This window comes from Sorex fumeus, unplaced genomic scaffold (genome assembly GCF_029834395.1).
Source record: "Sorex fumeus unplaced genomic scaffold, SorFum_2.1 ptg000122l, whole genome shotgun sequence".
Classification (NCBI taxonomy): Eukaryota; Metazoa; Chordata; class Mammalia; order Eulipotyphla; family Soricidae; genus Sorex; species Sorex fumeus.
In genome coordinates, this window is record NW_026606179.1 from 54,256,519 (window position 1) to 54,272,561 (window position 16,043).

The 16,043-nt window shown below is 56.8% G+C and overlaps 1 protein-coding gene across 1 annotated transcript in view; it reads left to right on the plus strand.

The window, feature by feature from the left end:
* Nucleotides 1-16,043, plus strand: part of HYDIN (HYDIN axonemal central pair apparatus protein) — a 281,658-nt gene that overhangs the window by 226,826 nt on the left and 38,789 nt on the right. Inside the window, exons 46-59 of the mRNA XM_056137053.1 lie at nt 96-722; nt 2,377-2,595; nt 3,797-4,011; nt 4,155-4,337; nt 5,111-5,230; nt 6,480-6,639; nt 6,747-6,919; nt 7,342-7,540; nt 7,845-7,944; nt 9,762-9,861; nt 12,581-12,746; nt 13,087-13,325; nt 14,198-14,315; nt 15,416-15,620. Of these exons, the coding sequence (XP_055993028.1) occupies nt 96-722; nt 2,377-2,595; nt 3,797-4,011; nt 4,155-4,337; nt 5,111-5,230; nt 6,480-6,639; nt 6,747-6,919; nt 7,342-7,540; nt 7,845-7,944; nt 9,762-9,861; nt 12,581-12,746; nt 13,087-13,325; nt 14,198-14,315; nt 15,416-15,620 (2,824 nt within the window). The remainder of the gene's footprint in view (nt 1-95; nt 723-2,376; nt 2,596-3,796; nt 4,012-4,154; nt 4,338-5,110; nt 5,231-6,479; nt 6,640-6,746; nt 6,920-7,341; nt 7,541-7,844; nt 7,945-9,761; nt 9,862-12,580; nt 12,747-13,086; nt 13,326-14,197; nt 14,316-15,415; nt 15,621-16,043) is intronic.

The window sequence follows — 16,043 nt, forward strand, 5'->3', positions numbered from 1 at the left end:
TGAGCACCCACCACCACCTCAGGGCTCCTGCAGGCACTCTCCAGTCCCCATGTTTAAGCCCTTGTTCATTGCTTCCTGGCCTTCTTGTCCCCTAGGGTCTTTCTTTTTCACGGCCGGAGGGCAAGGCCGACCTGCTGGAAAGGAAAACCTCTGTCCGAGAGCAGATCCAGGCTGAGAAGGAGGATCAGAACAAGAAGAAAAAGACGCTGCAGACAGAGGCCAACCTGCTGGGCAACACTCTGGTCCCCGAACCGGAGGACAGCGAAGGCGACCTCTCCAAGGACACCGACAGGTACGTGGCCCAGAGATTCAAGGACTATGAGCTCACTCTGAAGGACATCCAGGGCCTGCTCCTCTACTGGGACCGCAAGCAGCGCTTGCTCCTGCCGCACACGGGCGTCGAGGACTCGGTGCACGAGCCCGACGACCAGAGGCAAGTGCCGACGGGCGGCCGCAAGGGCCGCAAGGACCGGGAGCGCGCCGAGAAAGCCGAGAAGGAGCGTGCCGAGAAGGAGCGCCAGGAGCGCGAGAAGGCCGAGCGCGAGCGCCTGGAGAAGCTGCGCATCCCGGACAAGGACAGTGACGGCTGGGACGAAGGAGAGGAGGACCACGAGAGCAAAAAGGACCTGGGTGTGCCCTTCATCAACATCCCCACGCCCGACCCTGAGGGCGTGAACTGGAAGCAGACCCTGGAGAACGAGCGGCTGCCCAGAGCTGAGCAGGTCGGGACGCTGCGCACGCGCGGGGAGGGACCCACAGAGGGCGGGGACTGGCCCGCAACCCAGAAAGGCGTTTGGATGCCCAACGCCCCTGCAGGCTGCTGCCAGACCCAGCGCTCCACCCTAAAGGACTCCATCCACCCCAGTGCAAAACCACCTCGGGGGCAGGCTTGAGGCTCTGCGGTTGTATTTCCAGCAGTGCCCCATCTTTTGTAGACATCCAGGGGTCATTCAGTTCCAGTCCAATTTTGAGGACAAAAACAGGTGACAGGCAGGGACCACAGCTGGCTTCCAGCCTTCGAACCAAAATACAGCATAGGAAAGCGCAGCAGAGAGGGGGTCAGGGGGTTGGGTGTGCCATGGGCCGTATGTGTTTCCTAATTCTCTTCTAGTCAGTTTCAGTTCGGGGACCATTATTTTTTTTTCCAGAAATGTGATTTTTGAAAAAGTGTATCTTTTCCTCTTTTGTGCTATAGCCAAGAATATGGTCTTTGTTTTACACTTTTCACATTGCAAGCCGTAGTTTAGACTGTTCTAGAAGGACTCCCAGACCCTATTAACTTCATGATCCAGGTCTTTTGTCTCTGCCCTCCCAAACAGCCTGAGCTGGGCATTTCCTCCAACTGTGCAGCATCGCAGCTGTCAGGAAGCCTCTGCAGCTGTGGTGAGAAGACTAGGGCCACTAGGGGTCATTCACTTCGGGGTCACAGAAGGCCCCTTGGGTATTCTAGAACATTCGCCTCTTGCAGCAGTTACAGCGACCTTGGCAGCTCCTGCCTACTCTGAGGGTTCACATGCCTCTGGGAACTTTGCTCCTAAATTCTTCAAGCCCCTTCCTGCGAAGAATGCTCTCTCTGAACCGCAGAAGATGGGGAGAATGCTTTCTAGAAATACGCTTTTTCCCTCTCCCAAGGTTCTTCTTTTGACTTCTCTCTTGATGTCCTCTTTTGCCTCGGTCCCCAGGAGCTCGAAAGCTTTGCCCCCTTCTGCTGTAGTTGACCTCCTCCAAGTCCAATATTCCTTTACCTTTATTTTATTTTATTATTTTGCTTTTGGGTCACACCCAGCGGTGCTCAGGGGTCACTCCTGGCTCTACACTCAGGAATTACCCCTGGCGGTGCTCAGGGGACCATATGGGATTCTGGGAATCAAACCCAGGTCGGCCGCGTGCAAGGCAAATGCCCTACCCGCTGTGCTATTGCTCCAGCCCCTATTCCTTTACCTTTAAAAGGGAAGAACAATTTAAGATAAAGTTAAAATTAAGTTAGATGGAAGCTCTCTGGCCTAGAGACACCAGACCCCTTGGCCTTGGAAGTGAGCAGAGGGTCTCCGTGCGCTGGGCCCCCCGCATGCCATGTGCGGGCTGGACCCCCCTGTCCTTCAGAGGTCACGCCCAGCAGCCAAGGCAGACAGCAATCTGATAGGGGCCATAATAGAAGTAAGGTAGCAGGAAGCCTGCAGCAAGCGCCCTCTCCCAGACGGAGGTCTGGGAGAGCTGGATCAGGGCCCCCCCCCACACCCCTTCCCTGGACCCCCAGGTGGCTCTGGCAGCTGCCATCTGAATGACGGGTGGGCAGGTCTGAAGCGCCCTGGCTCTCTGGGAAGTAGTCAAACACGGCCGGTCTCCGGAGAGAAACTAATAGCCTTTTCCCCTTAGATCCTCGACCTCCTGGGCCTGGGCTCCTCGGGGCCTCCCATCCCGCCTCCAGCCTTGTTCTCCATCATCTCCTACCCCAACAAGCGGCTGCCTCTGGCCACCACCGAGACCCTCAAGCATTTTGTGTTTGTAGTCCCACCCTCCGAGGAGTCCTCCCAGGAGGACAAACGGGAGGTGGACCCGGACGTGGAGCCCACCATACCCACGGGCTCCACGAAGGTATGCGGGCTGGAGGGAGTCCTGCTTCCTGGGCATCCTGTTCGGGAGTCACCCTAGGTGACCCTCAGACTTTCCCAACTCCCCAAGAGGGCCCTGGACGTAACTAACAGACTGTGATCTCCCAGTTCATCCCGTCCCCCAGAAGGGTTTGGGGCACTCCCCTCATCACTCTGAAGCTCCACTGCTGAGAAGAGGAGGAAAGCTCACGAGGTCTCCGCCACAGCCCATTCGCTGCAGCCGGACCCAGACCAGGGGACCCAAGCAGCAGAGCAGAAATAGACAGTTTGAGGAATTAGGATGGAAAAATTGGCTGGTTGGTGTAAAGTCACTGTTTGGCCGCCTGACTGGGTGCAGACATAAGATTAACTCCAGGAGCATTGAAAATGTGTGGCCAGAACATTTACCCCAGAGGAGGCAGGGAAACCCCAGACCTCGATTTAAAAGTGGGAAATTGGCCCCTGAGGTGAGTGGTACCATGGACCAAGGCCTGCCACTGTCTGTCACCCCAGCTGCATCCTCTGAAAAAAGCAATTCAAAGGGATTGTGGGCTTGGGGGTGGGGTTGGAGCATCCTTTATCACCTTAGGAGGGGAAGGGCTTCATCTTAAAAGGGCACACACGTTTCTAGAAGGAACGATGGCATCCAAAAAGCTCCCTTCTGCCCTCCCTGGTGGGTGACATGTAGTAGAAGTGGCTGAGAGCCGCATCCACCCCCCACCCCCCTGAGTTTTTCCACCAGTAATCTGGGGGCACCTGATGTTGGCCACAGTTGGCAGCACAGCCTGGCAGCACCCACATACAAAACGCCTTTAATCAGGGTTCCCTGTATTATCACCATGGGGTGCGCTGGGTGCTGGGCTCCCCACACCCACACTGCCTCTTTAAGCCTAACTTTCAGTCTGCAGCAAATACACTAGGGCCTAGAGGAGACGCTAAATGACACCGTAAGGACAGTCAGAACGTTCCAGGCTATGGAAGGTTCCATCAGAACACGTGCTTGGGAGAGCAGGAGGGGCCTGGTCACAAAGACACTACAGAGACAACCACGAAGCAGCCTGACCTAAAGTCCCCGCGGCCAGCCTCGAGCTCTCACGAGGGTTCCTGTCCTCCGGGACTGGGCTGCCCTGCTCACACATGCCAACAGGGCCAACTCTCCCGGTACAGAGCTGAGTGCTGAGCCCTCCCACTCCTTTGTGCCACAGGTCCAGGAGGACCAGAACGTCTCGTCGAAGAGCAGCAAACAGAAGCAGAAGGACAAGGAGAAGCAGGAGCAACCCCGTGAAACCGTGAAGGAAAAACGCCGCCCGCAGCCCAACCGGAAGCCCGTGCCCGGGACCACGACAGGGACCATCCCCACCCTGTCAGACATAGACCAGAACAACCTCACCAGGCAGCAGTCCCAAGAGAAGTTCATGAGGTAGGGCCCCGACGCTTTGAACTGGGGGGGCAGCTGTGTCTGCAGCAGGCGGGGCGGGGCTGGGGGCCCCTCTGCCCCACGGCAGCCCTGATGCCCCTAGGCAGAAGATGCTACGGGCTTCGAGAGTCTGTGCTGCCCCACAGGCTGTCTCAGTTCCGGTGGATCGTGCCAGCCAACGGCGAGGTGACACTGAGGATACACTTCTCATCGGGTGACGTTGGCAGCTTTGACCAGACCTTAAACTTTGAGATTCTGGGGACTCACCGCCAGTACCAGCTCTACTGCAGGGGCATCTGCAGTTACCCCTATATCTGCCAAGACCCGAAGTGAGTGTGTCTGAGTCTCAGAGAAGATGGGAGTGGGGAAAGGGGTGTCGCAGGTTAGCCCACGGTGCCGGGGTCACCGCCTCCCCAGTAGGCCCGCATCCTCTCTCGGCTGAGGAATGATGAGGTTATTGAGACAAGATGGGGATTGCGGTTAGGGGTTATTGGGGGGGTCACCCTCCAGCTTTGAAGCCTCCAAAGTGGACCTTGGCGTGGGGCTCCACAGCGGGGCCTCTGTGTCCCCTAAAGGCACCAGCTCTCAGCCCCAGGTGAGGGTCTATGGTGCTCCCCCAGGGGCTCAGAAGTTCACCCCCACCCTCAGAAGCCAGTTCCCCATAGGCCTCCCTGGGAGCTCTCCCTAGGAAAGAGCTCTCTGCAAATCCTCTTTCATCTGAGGGGTGATTCCCCCAAGTAGTACCCAGAATACCCAGGCACCCCCCCCAAGAGATTGGGCCACCCAGGCAGGGCCTGAGGCTGCCCAGGGGTGGCACCCTCAGTGTTTGGGATCTTGGGGTGCTGGGAATGAACAAAGGCTCATGTCTTGCCTGGTGCTGGGCCTTGGGCCCTGGGGTCTTTCTCGGTGCAAACAGGGATAGACCCTGCAAAGTCCGAGTGGAGAGTCTCCTGTCTCTGGTGCCAACTGATGGTTCATGAGCATCAATTGGGAGAAGACCCCTTCCTGCCAAAATAAAGATGCTTCCTAGGGGGCTAGTGAGGGTGGGCTGCAGTCTGGACCCTGACGGTTCATCCGGGTGGATCCCCTCCCGCTCTCAAAGGGTGGTGTTCTCTGAGCGGATGCCGGACATAAAGCCCGATGAGGTCATCTTCAAGAAGTATGTGATGAGCACCGAGAAGTTCTACTTTGGGCCACTGCTCTGTGGAAAATCAAGAGACAAGTAAGTTCCGTCGTTTCAAAGCCCGTCTCCCTCCTGCTGCGGAGACTCAGGAGAGGAGCTCCGGTTCCCCTGGGCAGATGCAGGTGTGGCGAGTTTGGGGCCTCAGGACCCCAGGAGTTGGGGGTTGCTGTTTTCTCAGAGGGGAAGCCTGGGAGAGGAGAGGAACAGGCTGAGGTGGGGGAAGGGGTGTGATCAGGAGCTCACTTTGGGGTGCCAGGAGAAAGACCAGGGGCCAGTTCAGCCTATAGTGGATAGTAATGCCGTCCCCATTGGCAGGACACCGGATGAAACGTGGTGGGAGTCAGTAATCACCTTGGGTGCAGTTGGGACACTCCATTTGCTTGCTCGACAATGGCAGAATTTTAGGGCTACAGTGGGTGATGTTTTCTGGAAAGGGGGCAGTTGGCAGATCAGCATGGGACTCCCTAGGCTCTGGGGTTCCAGCCCCCAGAGGAGGGTCTGGCTCCAGCTCATGGAATCTAGGGAGTTGATGTGACGGGAGGCCCAGAGCCCCAGAGGCCACCTCCAAGTGCCAGCATTGGGGGCACAGAGTGCTTGGGTGGGGGTCACGGAGTCAGGGCTCGAGAGAGGTGAGCAGGTCCCCACGTGAAAATTGGGGTGTCTTAGCCAGAACTCTTTTGGAGGCAACTTCTGAGCAGTCAGCAGGAGGCCGGCATGCAGGGGTGATGCTGGCCTTTTGGGAGCAGCTGTCTGCATGTCAGAGAGACGTGGAGCCCGGGAAGTGGCTGGTTCCTTGGCTATTTAGCTACTAAAGTGGACCAGGCCGGGGGGGGGGGGCTGGGGCCTCAGGAGCAAGGAAGGACCATCAGTACAGCTCCCCTAGCTGCCCACACCTGCGGATGGTGCAGACTCTGGCTTTGCCGGAGGGCCCAGTGCCACCTAACTGGGGAGACAGAGGCTCTCAGGCAGGGGGGTGACCTGAGGTTCAGGGCATGGAGGAGCTTGACCCCCAGAGCTCAGGATTCTGCTGTCAACATCATTGCCACCTCTAATGCCCACTCCCTGCCATGGCCACAGGAGCCACAGGCCCACCTGAGAGGGACTGTCCACCCCACTTGAGAGGGGAGGAGGCCCCACAGCTTTGGGTGTGGGCCGTCAGGTCCCAGCCAAAGGTCTTCTGTTCTCAGCCACAAGGTCCCTGTCATGGGGATCCAGGCTGCCCTGCAGGACTGTCTCCCTTTCTCTCAGCCATGCTCACCTCCACTGCCTGGCGTGGCTCCCTTCTCAGGTACAAGTCGCCCATGTTCCCTGGCAACACGGAAACGCTGACGATCCTGAACAACTCGCCGATGCCTTCGGAAGTGTTCTTCTGCTTCCAGAATGACGTCAAGGCAAGCACATACTTCCTGGAGCCCCTGAGCATGGTCCTGAAGCCCAACGAGTCCCAGGTACGGGCACCCAGGTGGGCAGGGGCCGCGTTGGCCTCACTCGATGGAGGGAACCGAGGCAGGGCTGGCCAGGGCCTCATGTGGCTCTGTTCCGGCCCGTGCCCTAGCTGCTGCATGTGTGGGCTTACCCGACCGCCGTGGGGCTCTTCGAAGACAGTGTTGTCTGCTGCGTCAAGGAGAACCCGGAACCTGCTATCTTCAACATTTGCTGCCAGGGCGTCCGCCCCGAGCTGGAGCTGGAGCCGAAGCAGCTGCACTTTGACCGGCTCCTGCTGCACAGGTCCGTGTGCAGGTGGCCCAGCGTGGGTGGGGGCTTCCTCCCGGCTCTGAGTATCAGCCCATGGACAGGCCTGGGGCACCCCACCCCGAGATCAGCTGCCAAAGGAAGGTGCCCATTTGTCTTTCTCAGGACTTGCTTTGACCCAATCCTCAAAGTAGCCCATTTCCCTAAGACGTTAAGACTCTGAAGTCAGGGTCCCTGCCGAGAGCGTGACTCAGCAGTGCTTCCGGGGAACCCCTTTCTTGTAAGAGGGATCTCTCCAAGGGGCTGCCGGGAGTGGGCGAGTGCTGCATCCTCCCTTCCTGCTCATCCCCCCTGAGACACTAGCACAGCCCCCACGGAATTCAATGGCGGGACCTGGCAGATGGGACGGGGCACTGGGAATCCCCGGGACCCAGTGCTGTTTTCTTGGGCCTGTGCAGGAGAGAAACCAAGGTGATCATACTCCGCAACATCACGCCCCTGCCTGCCTCCTGGCGTGTGTCCAGCCTAGAGCACTTGGGCGAAGATTTCGCCCTGCCCGTGATGCAGGGGATCATCGCCCCCAAGTCAGAGTACGGCCTGCCCGTGCACTTTCAGCCCTCCAAGCCCGTCAGCGTCAAGAAGACCATTCGCCTGGAGGTGAGGCTTCTCCCGGGCCCCCTGATGCGCATTCATGAGCACCAACACACTCACAGGCAGAGGGTGTGAACCCCCAAGGTAGACGTGCTGGAAATTGTTCTTCTCTGAATCGTGCCCGAGACCCCCAAAGGTCATGATGGACAATAATCCCCCCACCACCACCACTGCCAAGTGCCCGTGTCAGAGTAGGATCAGACATATGCCAAGACATCTGCCCTCACCTGTCCCCACACACATGACAAAGCTTTGCTTCCCAGTACCACAAGGTCTCCAGCTCACTGAACAGGGTCCCTCCCCCTGACAGATCCTGGACGTGGACAACCTTGTCGGGATTGTGCAGGTGGAGAATGTCATGGTGTTTGCAGAGTCTTACGACATAGCCTTGGACATCGTCTTCCCCAAAGGTCTGTCGTCCACTGTAGAAACAGGCATTTCCTAACCATGTCCCTCAGTTGTGGTCTGTTTCTCTGGTGGAGGGGACACGTGGTCATGAGGAGGTGGGTGGGAGTTTGCACATTGTGTCGTCAGACCCAGAGGGATGTTAACAATCTTGAACCTTAAGTTTCACCAACCGGAGATGAGGAGCATCCTCTGGTGTGGTGGGCAGCACGCTGAGGACTGTCCCTGGAGACTACTGGAGACTACTGAGTAGTTTTCTACTGTCACAAGCTCAGCGGCTCGCAGCACTGCTGCACACGTATCACCTCCCAGTGCTCAAGTGAGACATCTAAACTTATCTCACTGGGCTGAAGTCACCAGGTACTGGCAGGCTCTGTTCTTTCCTGGAAACTCCGGAAAGAGTCTGTCTCTGGGCCTTTCCTGGTATCTGGATGCACCTGTGTTGACTCGTTCTCCTTTCACTCCATCTTCAAAACCAGAAGTGTTGAGCCAGGCCTCTCAGCCCGCGTCTCCCTGGTGCTCCCGCTCCAGCCCCCTCTTCTGCCCGTAAGGCCTCCTGATTACAGGGGACCCACCCAGGTTATCCAGAATAACCCCCTATTGCCAAGTGACTAGCAGATGACTAGCAAACCTTCATTTCATCTCAGACCTTAGTTCCCCTTCGTCTTAGAAGCAGCAGAGCCTCACGAGCTGCAGGGATTCGGATGTGCGCATGTGGGGTGGGGCCATTCTCTCCCCACCACGCCGCCCTGCTCTCCGCATACCCTCTCCGTCCTCCTCCATGCCCTGGTAGGTCTGAGAGTCATTGAATGTTTAGGACCCCTGCATGCCATTTTCTACCAAAGAGACTTACTACAGCATCACCTATCATAAAGCAAGCTTGGAAAAAAACTAAATGTAGACCGATACAGAATATTATTATTATAGAGGCAATATTATTAATTATAAAACAGCTTTATCATAGTGTATTATGCAAGCATTAGAATTGTATATGGGCTAGAGCGATGGCACAGCAGGTAGGACATTTGCCTTGCACGCAGCCAACATGGCCGACCCGAGTTCGATTCCTTCGCCCCTCTCGGAGAGCCTGGCAAGCTACCGAGAGTATCTCGCCCGCACGGCAGAGCCTGGCAAGCTCCCCGTGATGTGTTCAATATGCCAAACACAGTAACAACAAAGTCTCCAATGGCGACGTTACTGGGCCCGCTCGAGCAAATCAGTGAACAACGGGAGGACAGTGACAGTGATAGTGAGAATTATATATGGGGGGCGGGGGAGGGCACACCCTCCAGCAATGTTCAGGGTCTATTCCTGCCTCTGTGCTCAGGGATCACTCCTGGCAGTGCTCAGGGACTACAAAGGGTACCAGATATCGGCGAAAGTCCGTACCAGCTGTACTATCTCTCTGGCCCCAAGACCATATCCCTTAATAGCTTCAATTAAGAATAATTGAATTGCAAGAAATGCTTATGTGAATGCTGAGTGAAACAATGAAATTCTATGTAATAGCCCAACTCTGTAGATTGTATACTTCACACCCTAAAAAAAAGCCTCCTAGGGGTTTCAGCTCAGTGGTCGCCTGGGTGGGAGGGCAGAGGCGGGGGACTGAAGCCCAAGCGCGGACACCCCACCCCCACTCCCCCATCCCCTACCCCCACCCCCCAACGCCCCCCATCCGCCATGTGCTTGCTGTGTCTCCCACAAGGGGTCGCTTTGCCACCATGTCTTCAGTGAATGGCTTCTGGGGAGTTGGCCCCGGGCCTCCCCTGGGAGGTCAGCAGATTGTCCCCCTCTCCTCCCCACCTGTCCCTGGCCTCTGCAGGAGCAGATGGTGGGCTCGATTTTGGGACGGTGAAGGTGATGGAGGACGTGAGGCAGCTGCTGCTGCTGAAGAACCGTGGGAAGTACGAGATCATGTTCAGGTAACCTGAGGCAGTGGGGCCGGGGTCCTGCATGCCCATGTCCACGGAGAACAGGGTCACAGGGGAGAGTGTTTAGAATCCAGGAGGAAGGGCTCGAGCAGAGCCCAGTGGGCTGAGCACAAACTTTGCAAGCAGACCTCCCCCCTTCCCCGAGCACTGGGCTAGGAGGATCCAGCTCCCTGAAGACATCTGGGTATGGCCCCAAACCCGCCCAGAATATGATGGGGAGTGTCTGGTTTAGTCTCTCCTGACTTCCGGCGAGTAGAGCTCCCACTCCAACTGCTGAAAGGCCTGAGGTTTTTCACTTTGCTCTCAACTCCACAACTGCAGGGCCGCTGAGTGGGCCTGGGCCCCCAGGGCTGGGGAGCTGAGGGAGACTAGGGGAGGGGTGGGAGGAGGAGACACCAGTGAGAGCTGGCTGCCTCCTGCTCTCCTGCCCTCCGTTCGGTTCCCCCTGGCCTTTGTGTTGGCCTCTGCCATAGCTTTCCTGGGAAGGGGCTGGAGAAGTGACTTGAAGCAGCCTGCATGCAAGAGCCCTGAGTATGACCCCTGGCGTGGCCTGCCCTGCCCAAGTACCACTGAGGAGAACCCCGCCCCCAAGCAATAGATTTATGGGAGTAAAGCATTTTCCGATTTTTCTTTTTGAATTTTAGGATGCATAATAGTGTCCCCAACGTGGCCTGGTGGCCTCCAACCCCAACTTATGCCCCCCCCCCAATGGACTAGAAATGAGCTGCCCAAAGAGGGATTCCTCAGAGGATGTCACGCCGCCTTCCAGGGCCCTCTGAAAGTTTTGCTTCGCCAGAAAGCTGTGACAGTGACAAGGGGGCTTGCCCCTGACAGCTTTGGGAGAGATCTGGGGACTTTGACCATTTCAGCTAAAAGGATGCTGGAATGAGAGCCCCCGTCCCCAAACTACATCAGTTAGAGCCGGAAATCGAGATAGATGTCAGTAGGAGCTAAGCAAATCTTGCATGGGGGCGTGTCTCCTGCATTCTCAAGGCCTCGAATGTGGCCCTTGGCACTGCTGAGGAAACTCCTCTGGAAACTGGTTACTTTGGTGCCGGTGGAAGTTTGCTGGCTCTGTTTCAGATCACGACCATGTTAGTGCTTCTTTATTAGGTTGCAAGAAATGGGGACCCCTTGTCTTGGAAGCACGAACCTGAAGGTTCACTGAAGGGAGGTGAAGAAGTACTGGCACCCTGCAGGCAGCAGTAGAACCTGGGTCCCCCAGAGCCTGGTGTGCCTCTGATTTCCCGCAGTAGCACTGGCTCTCAACTCACTTCCTTGCTCCTGGCCCAGATCACTGCATTCCTGTTTGCTGGCTCCACCTCCTGGCCTCTTGCCTCGCCCCCCAAAACCAGGGCCTTTCTTTCCAAGCCCCTCTGCCATATAGCCGCCACCCAACTAACTTGCCTCCCAGACACCTCCTGGTTCAGCATCACTGTCCCCCTCTGCACACAGTCTTTAGCCTCAGATTGGGGGGATGGTGGCGGGGAAGGAAACTGGTCTCACGCTGAAGACTTGAGGCCCGGATGCGGCTGGTGAAGGCAGAGCATGGACCTTGCATAACCTGAGCCCATTCTCAGGGATTTTCATAGGATCCTTCTCAAATGCTTTATAGTATTGTCCAAAAGTCTTCAAATGTCCATAGTTTAGGGATTTCCAGGAAAATTATAGAAACCTAACAGCTCTCCCAGTGCTGCTGAGGGTGACCCAGGTGTCCCAGAACCCAAGGGCCCAAGCAACATTGCATCCTCATACTCTGAACCATTGACCCAGTTGGTCAAGAATCGCCAGTGGAGTCCCAAGACCTTCTGAGCACTGCTTGGGAGCACCTACACACAGTCACACACACAGACACACACATGCATGCACACAAACACACATGCACACACACACCCCAATTGGAACCTACTTGGTTTAATGCTTAGAAAATATTTATAGATAAACTTAATGTATCAGTACAGATTTCCTGGTCTTAAAAATAGGAAGTCTTATTGGGAAAGTGGGAGAGCATGGCAATATTTTTTAAAAATATATCAGGCTGGAACGCTAATGCAGCGGGTAAGGCATAGCCAGCCCAAGTTCGATCTTCAGGACCCCATATGACCCCCAGGAGTAACCCCTGAGCTCAGAGCCAAAATTAGCCCTGATCACAATCAGGTGTGGCCCAAAACAACAATAAATCAAAGTTACAAAGCTAAAATCATTTGAGAGCAGGAGAGATGACAGGAGCTAAGGTGCTTGCCTCCATATGACTCCCAGCACCTCACAGCCCCCCAAAATCTGCCTGGAGTGACACCAAAGGTGGAGCCAAGTCAGAGAAGACTATTGAGTACCACAGGGTGTGACCCAAAAGCCGAACCCCCAATACAGTTGGTCTGTCCTCAGCACCGGCATCCCTGCCACAGAGCCCTGCATGGTTCATGGCTGTGGCCGTGGGAGGGCTGAGCAGAGACCTGCGTGACTCGTGGCCATGGCTGTGGGAGGGCTGAGCGGAGCCCTGCATGGCTCATGGCTCGTGGATGTGGGAGGGCCGAGCGCACTCTCAGCCTCAAGCATCTTCCCCGGCCAAGGAACCACAGCCACAGAGGCCACAGCACAGTGCATACAACCACACAGCGTGTCACCAGACACTGATGCCTGGAATTCCCCCACTAAAACTGTGGATGCCCAGGAGGGTGCTGCAAACTGACCTGTGCCTCTTGTCTCTCAGCTTTTCTGTGGATCCGGTCGGGGCTCCCACCAACATCAGCTCCATGATCTCCGTGCAGCCCAGGAAGGGCTCACTGACCACCACGGAGAAGCCCATGAATGTCCATGTGTACTTCCGCGCCAGGAAAGAAGTGCGGATCGATCATCAGCCGATTCTTCGCTGTCAGGTGGGGCCCGTACCCCGAGTGGAGGGAGCCAGTGTCTGAGGAAGCACCGGGGTGTGGCCCCACAGAGCAGGCCTCAGAGGCTGGGTGGGAGGTGCACACCAGAGACTGAGAAAGCCGAGTTTACTCCCCAGCCGCCAAGAGTCTGGAGAGTGACAACAGGGAGGAGACCACGATGGTGCGAGTGCATGTCTGTACTAGCGTTGTTGATGCAACACAGGAAAATGCAACCATGACCTTGGCTGGGTGGCAGGGAGGGGAACAGGAAACGACATGGATGGCCGTGGGTACTCCAGAGCAGTGCTGGTGGCCAACAGCTGCCCCACGCTCCTTCCCTCTCCAGATCATTGAGCCCGGCATGGCAGAGGGCGGGGAGGTCATCGCCAGCATCCCCATTAAGTTCTCTGTGAATGCTGTCTACTCCAAGTACGTCATCAACCCCTCCAACATCATCAACTTTGGGGCGCTGATCTGCGGCACCCGCAAGAGCAGCTCCTTCACCATAGAGAACCAAGGGGTGACCGACTTCAAGTTTGTCCTGTTCAGGATGACCGGAGAGCTTCCCATTTACCAGAAGAAAGGGTAAGCCCCACATTGGCTCCACTCACACTGCGCTCATGGATGCTATCTGGTTTTCGAGGAGCTTTCCCGGGCCCTGTGTCCTGGCCAGGTCACTCGGTCTGAGACATGACTCACCCGAGATCATGCAGGGAATTTTTCCACTCTGGATCCACATCTTTTGGCTGAAGATCTCCCACATTTCCTAATGGCTGTCAAATATATGAGAAACTTTAGCTTCTCAGGGGCCAGACAACTTACAACCAAGTCCTTATCCTCTCGCTTTGGGGTATCAGGGAATATATATAACTGCAAGTGATAGTACAGTGGGGAGGGCTTTTGCCTTGCATGCACTGACCCAAGTTCCATCCCCAGCACCCCATGTGATCCCCCAAACCCCCCAAGAGTGATCCCTGGGTACAGAGCCAGGAGTAAGCCCTGGGCGCTGCCATGTGTTGCCCCAAAAACTTAAAACACAGAACATGCCCCTCAACATGAAGCCTTTCCAGGGGACTGGCCTCCAGACTAAATTATTGAGTCCACCTGCTGTAAGTGAGGGCGAGCAGTAGCCCAAACCTGCTGCTGTTTCAATGGAAAACGTCTTTCAAAACATCCTGCTTCTCAGTGTGGTGGAGACGAGAGAATTTGACCCAATGGCAGTTTCAAGTTTTGAAAAGAGAGGGGGTAAAAGATCCGAGGCCTCCGAATCCTATTCCGGGGAATTCAAGTAAGCACTCCAAAAGCATCATCTCCTTGGGGTGCTTCTCAGCATCCCTGAGCGTCAGTCGAACGAGCGCTGCCCATGACAGCCGCAGACCTCACAGCACCGCCCCAACGTGGGTTCCCCCTCTCCTAGCAGAAGAACCATCAGCTGAGAGCTTCTCTTGCCTCCTTAGAACCAGCCACTTGCGGAACCCGCGGTCTCGGGAGAGCGACAGCTTTCACAAGGGCACCTCCCTCAAGGCTTCCAAGTTCTCCGAGTCACTCCCCAGGGAGGTGAACTTCCCAACCCAGGTGAGCACCCCTTTCCTTTGTTCCCCACAGGCCAGGGGTCCATTCCCAGCACCCCATGTGTGATCCCCAAGCATTGGCGGGTATAGCCCTGGGAGCCCCCTCACCCCAGCACCCGCCCCTAGGATAGCAAGTTCCAGCTGCGCAGCTGAGCAACATGACATCCTCCAGCCCCTGCATGGAACCACGGCAGGGGCCGGGACGATAGCACAGCAGGGAGGGCACTTGCCTTGCCTTGATCCCAGCATCCCGAGCACTGCCAGCAGCAATTCCTGAGTGCAAAGCCAGGAGTAAGCCCTGCGCATCTCTGGGTGTGGCCCTCAAATGAAAAATTAACAAAATAAAGAATGACTGGTGGAGTCCCCAAGCCTCTTAAGCACTCGGGGGGCCTGGCCCCCTGGAAAAATGAAGAAAACCCTGCCACTTGGGCTAACAACTTAGTGGACCTCAAAGGCTTTAGACGGAGTAACTTAAGTCAGAGGAAAACAATGTCAGTTGGATGTTGCTGAGGTGCCCAGAGGAACAGAGGAGTAAAGAGCACCCCCCACCCCCATGGAAGGCTGCTGGTCCACATGGTCCATACTCCAGCATGGCGCGAGTAACCCGTTGGGGGAGGGGATGCTCAGGGGGAGCTTCATGCCTGTCACCTGGGTGTTGGTTGTGGGAGCCGACAGGGAGCTCTGAGCACCAGTGCTCATGTGTTGGCATCACCCACCCCTGGACTTGCACAGCGCCCCCCACTCTGCCTCCGGGATCCCCAGGGAGTAGAGCAGTGCCCTCCCCCGAGCTTCCTGCCATTTGGGAACCAGTGCCAGGCCAGATGCACTGCCCAGAGCTATCTGTTCTCCTGGTAAGACTCCAGGGACTGCTGGGCAAACAAGGGAAAACAAGGCTCCAGAAGTCACTTCGCCAGGGCCAGCGTGGCTGAACCTGGCAGGGCTGCGACTCAGACCTGCGGCCATCCGCTGCTCCCTTCTGTGGCTGGGACCTGGGTCGTGTCCCCTTACCCCTCCTCTCGTGCAGTCAGGCCAGGTGCAGGGAGCAGCTGAGAGGACCAGAGCAGGGGGCCGTGGACTCTCACCCACCCGCCACCACCCCCACAGGCTCGTTTCACCCACGGCATGTTCACCGTGTACCCCGGGTTTGGGGCCATCGTAGCGGGAGGATCACAGGTCATCACCGTGGACTGCCTGGCCGACCCCATCGGGAAGAGTGAGGAGTATGTCGGGATCGATATCTCTGATCGGGACCCGAGAGACCAGCCTGGTGGCATTCCCTACATGCTGCTGGCTGAAGCCTGTCTGCCAGGTATGGTATGAGCAGGGATGACCCAAGCCTTCTGCTGATTATGCCCTCTTCCCTCTGACTAGGCACCTCTTTCCTTTGACTGGGCACCTCTTCCCTCTGACTAGATGCCTCTCCCCTCTGACTGGGGTCTTCTCCCTACTGGGCTACTGTCCAGCAGGTGTTTCTGGGCTATCCCGGGGAGCCTGAGCTCTTTTCTAGAATACTCAGCCGCACCCCCCATGCCCCCCATGTAATGACTCCCCAGTCAGGCTCCTGGGGAGAAAGTGCACTGGGACTCCTGGTCTCCCGGCGCTAGCTCGGGATCTTCGGATGAACAGCACTACCCCTGGGTCCCCCGAGATCGCCGACAGCCCAGAGAGAGAGAGACCCCAGCCAGCCTCGCTGAGCCCACTCCAGAGCCTGGGCTGATCCTCCCAGTTGGTG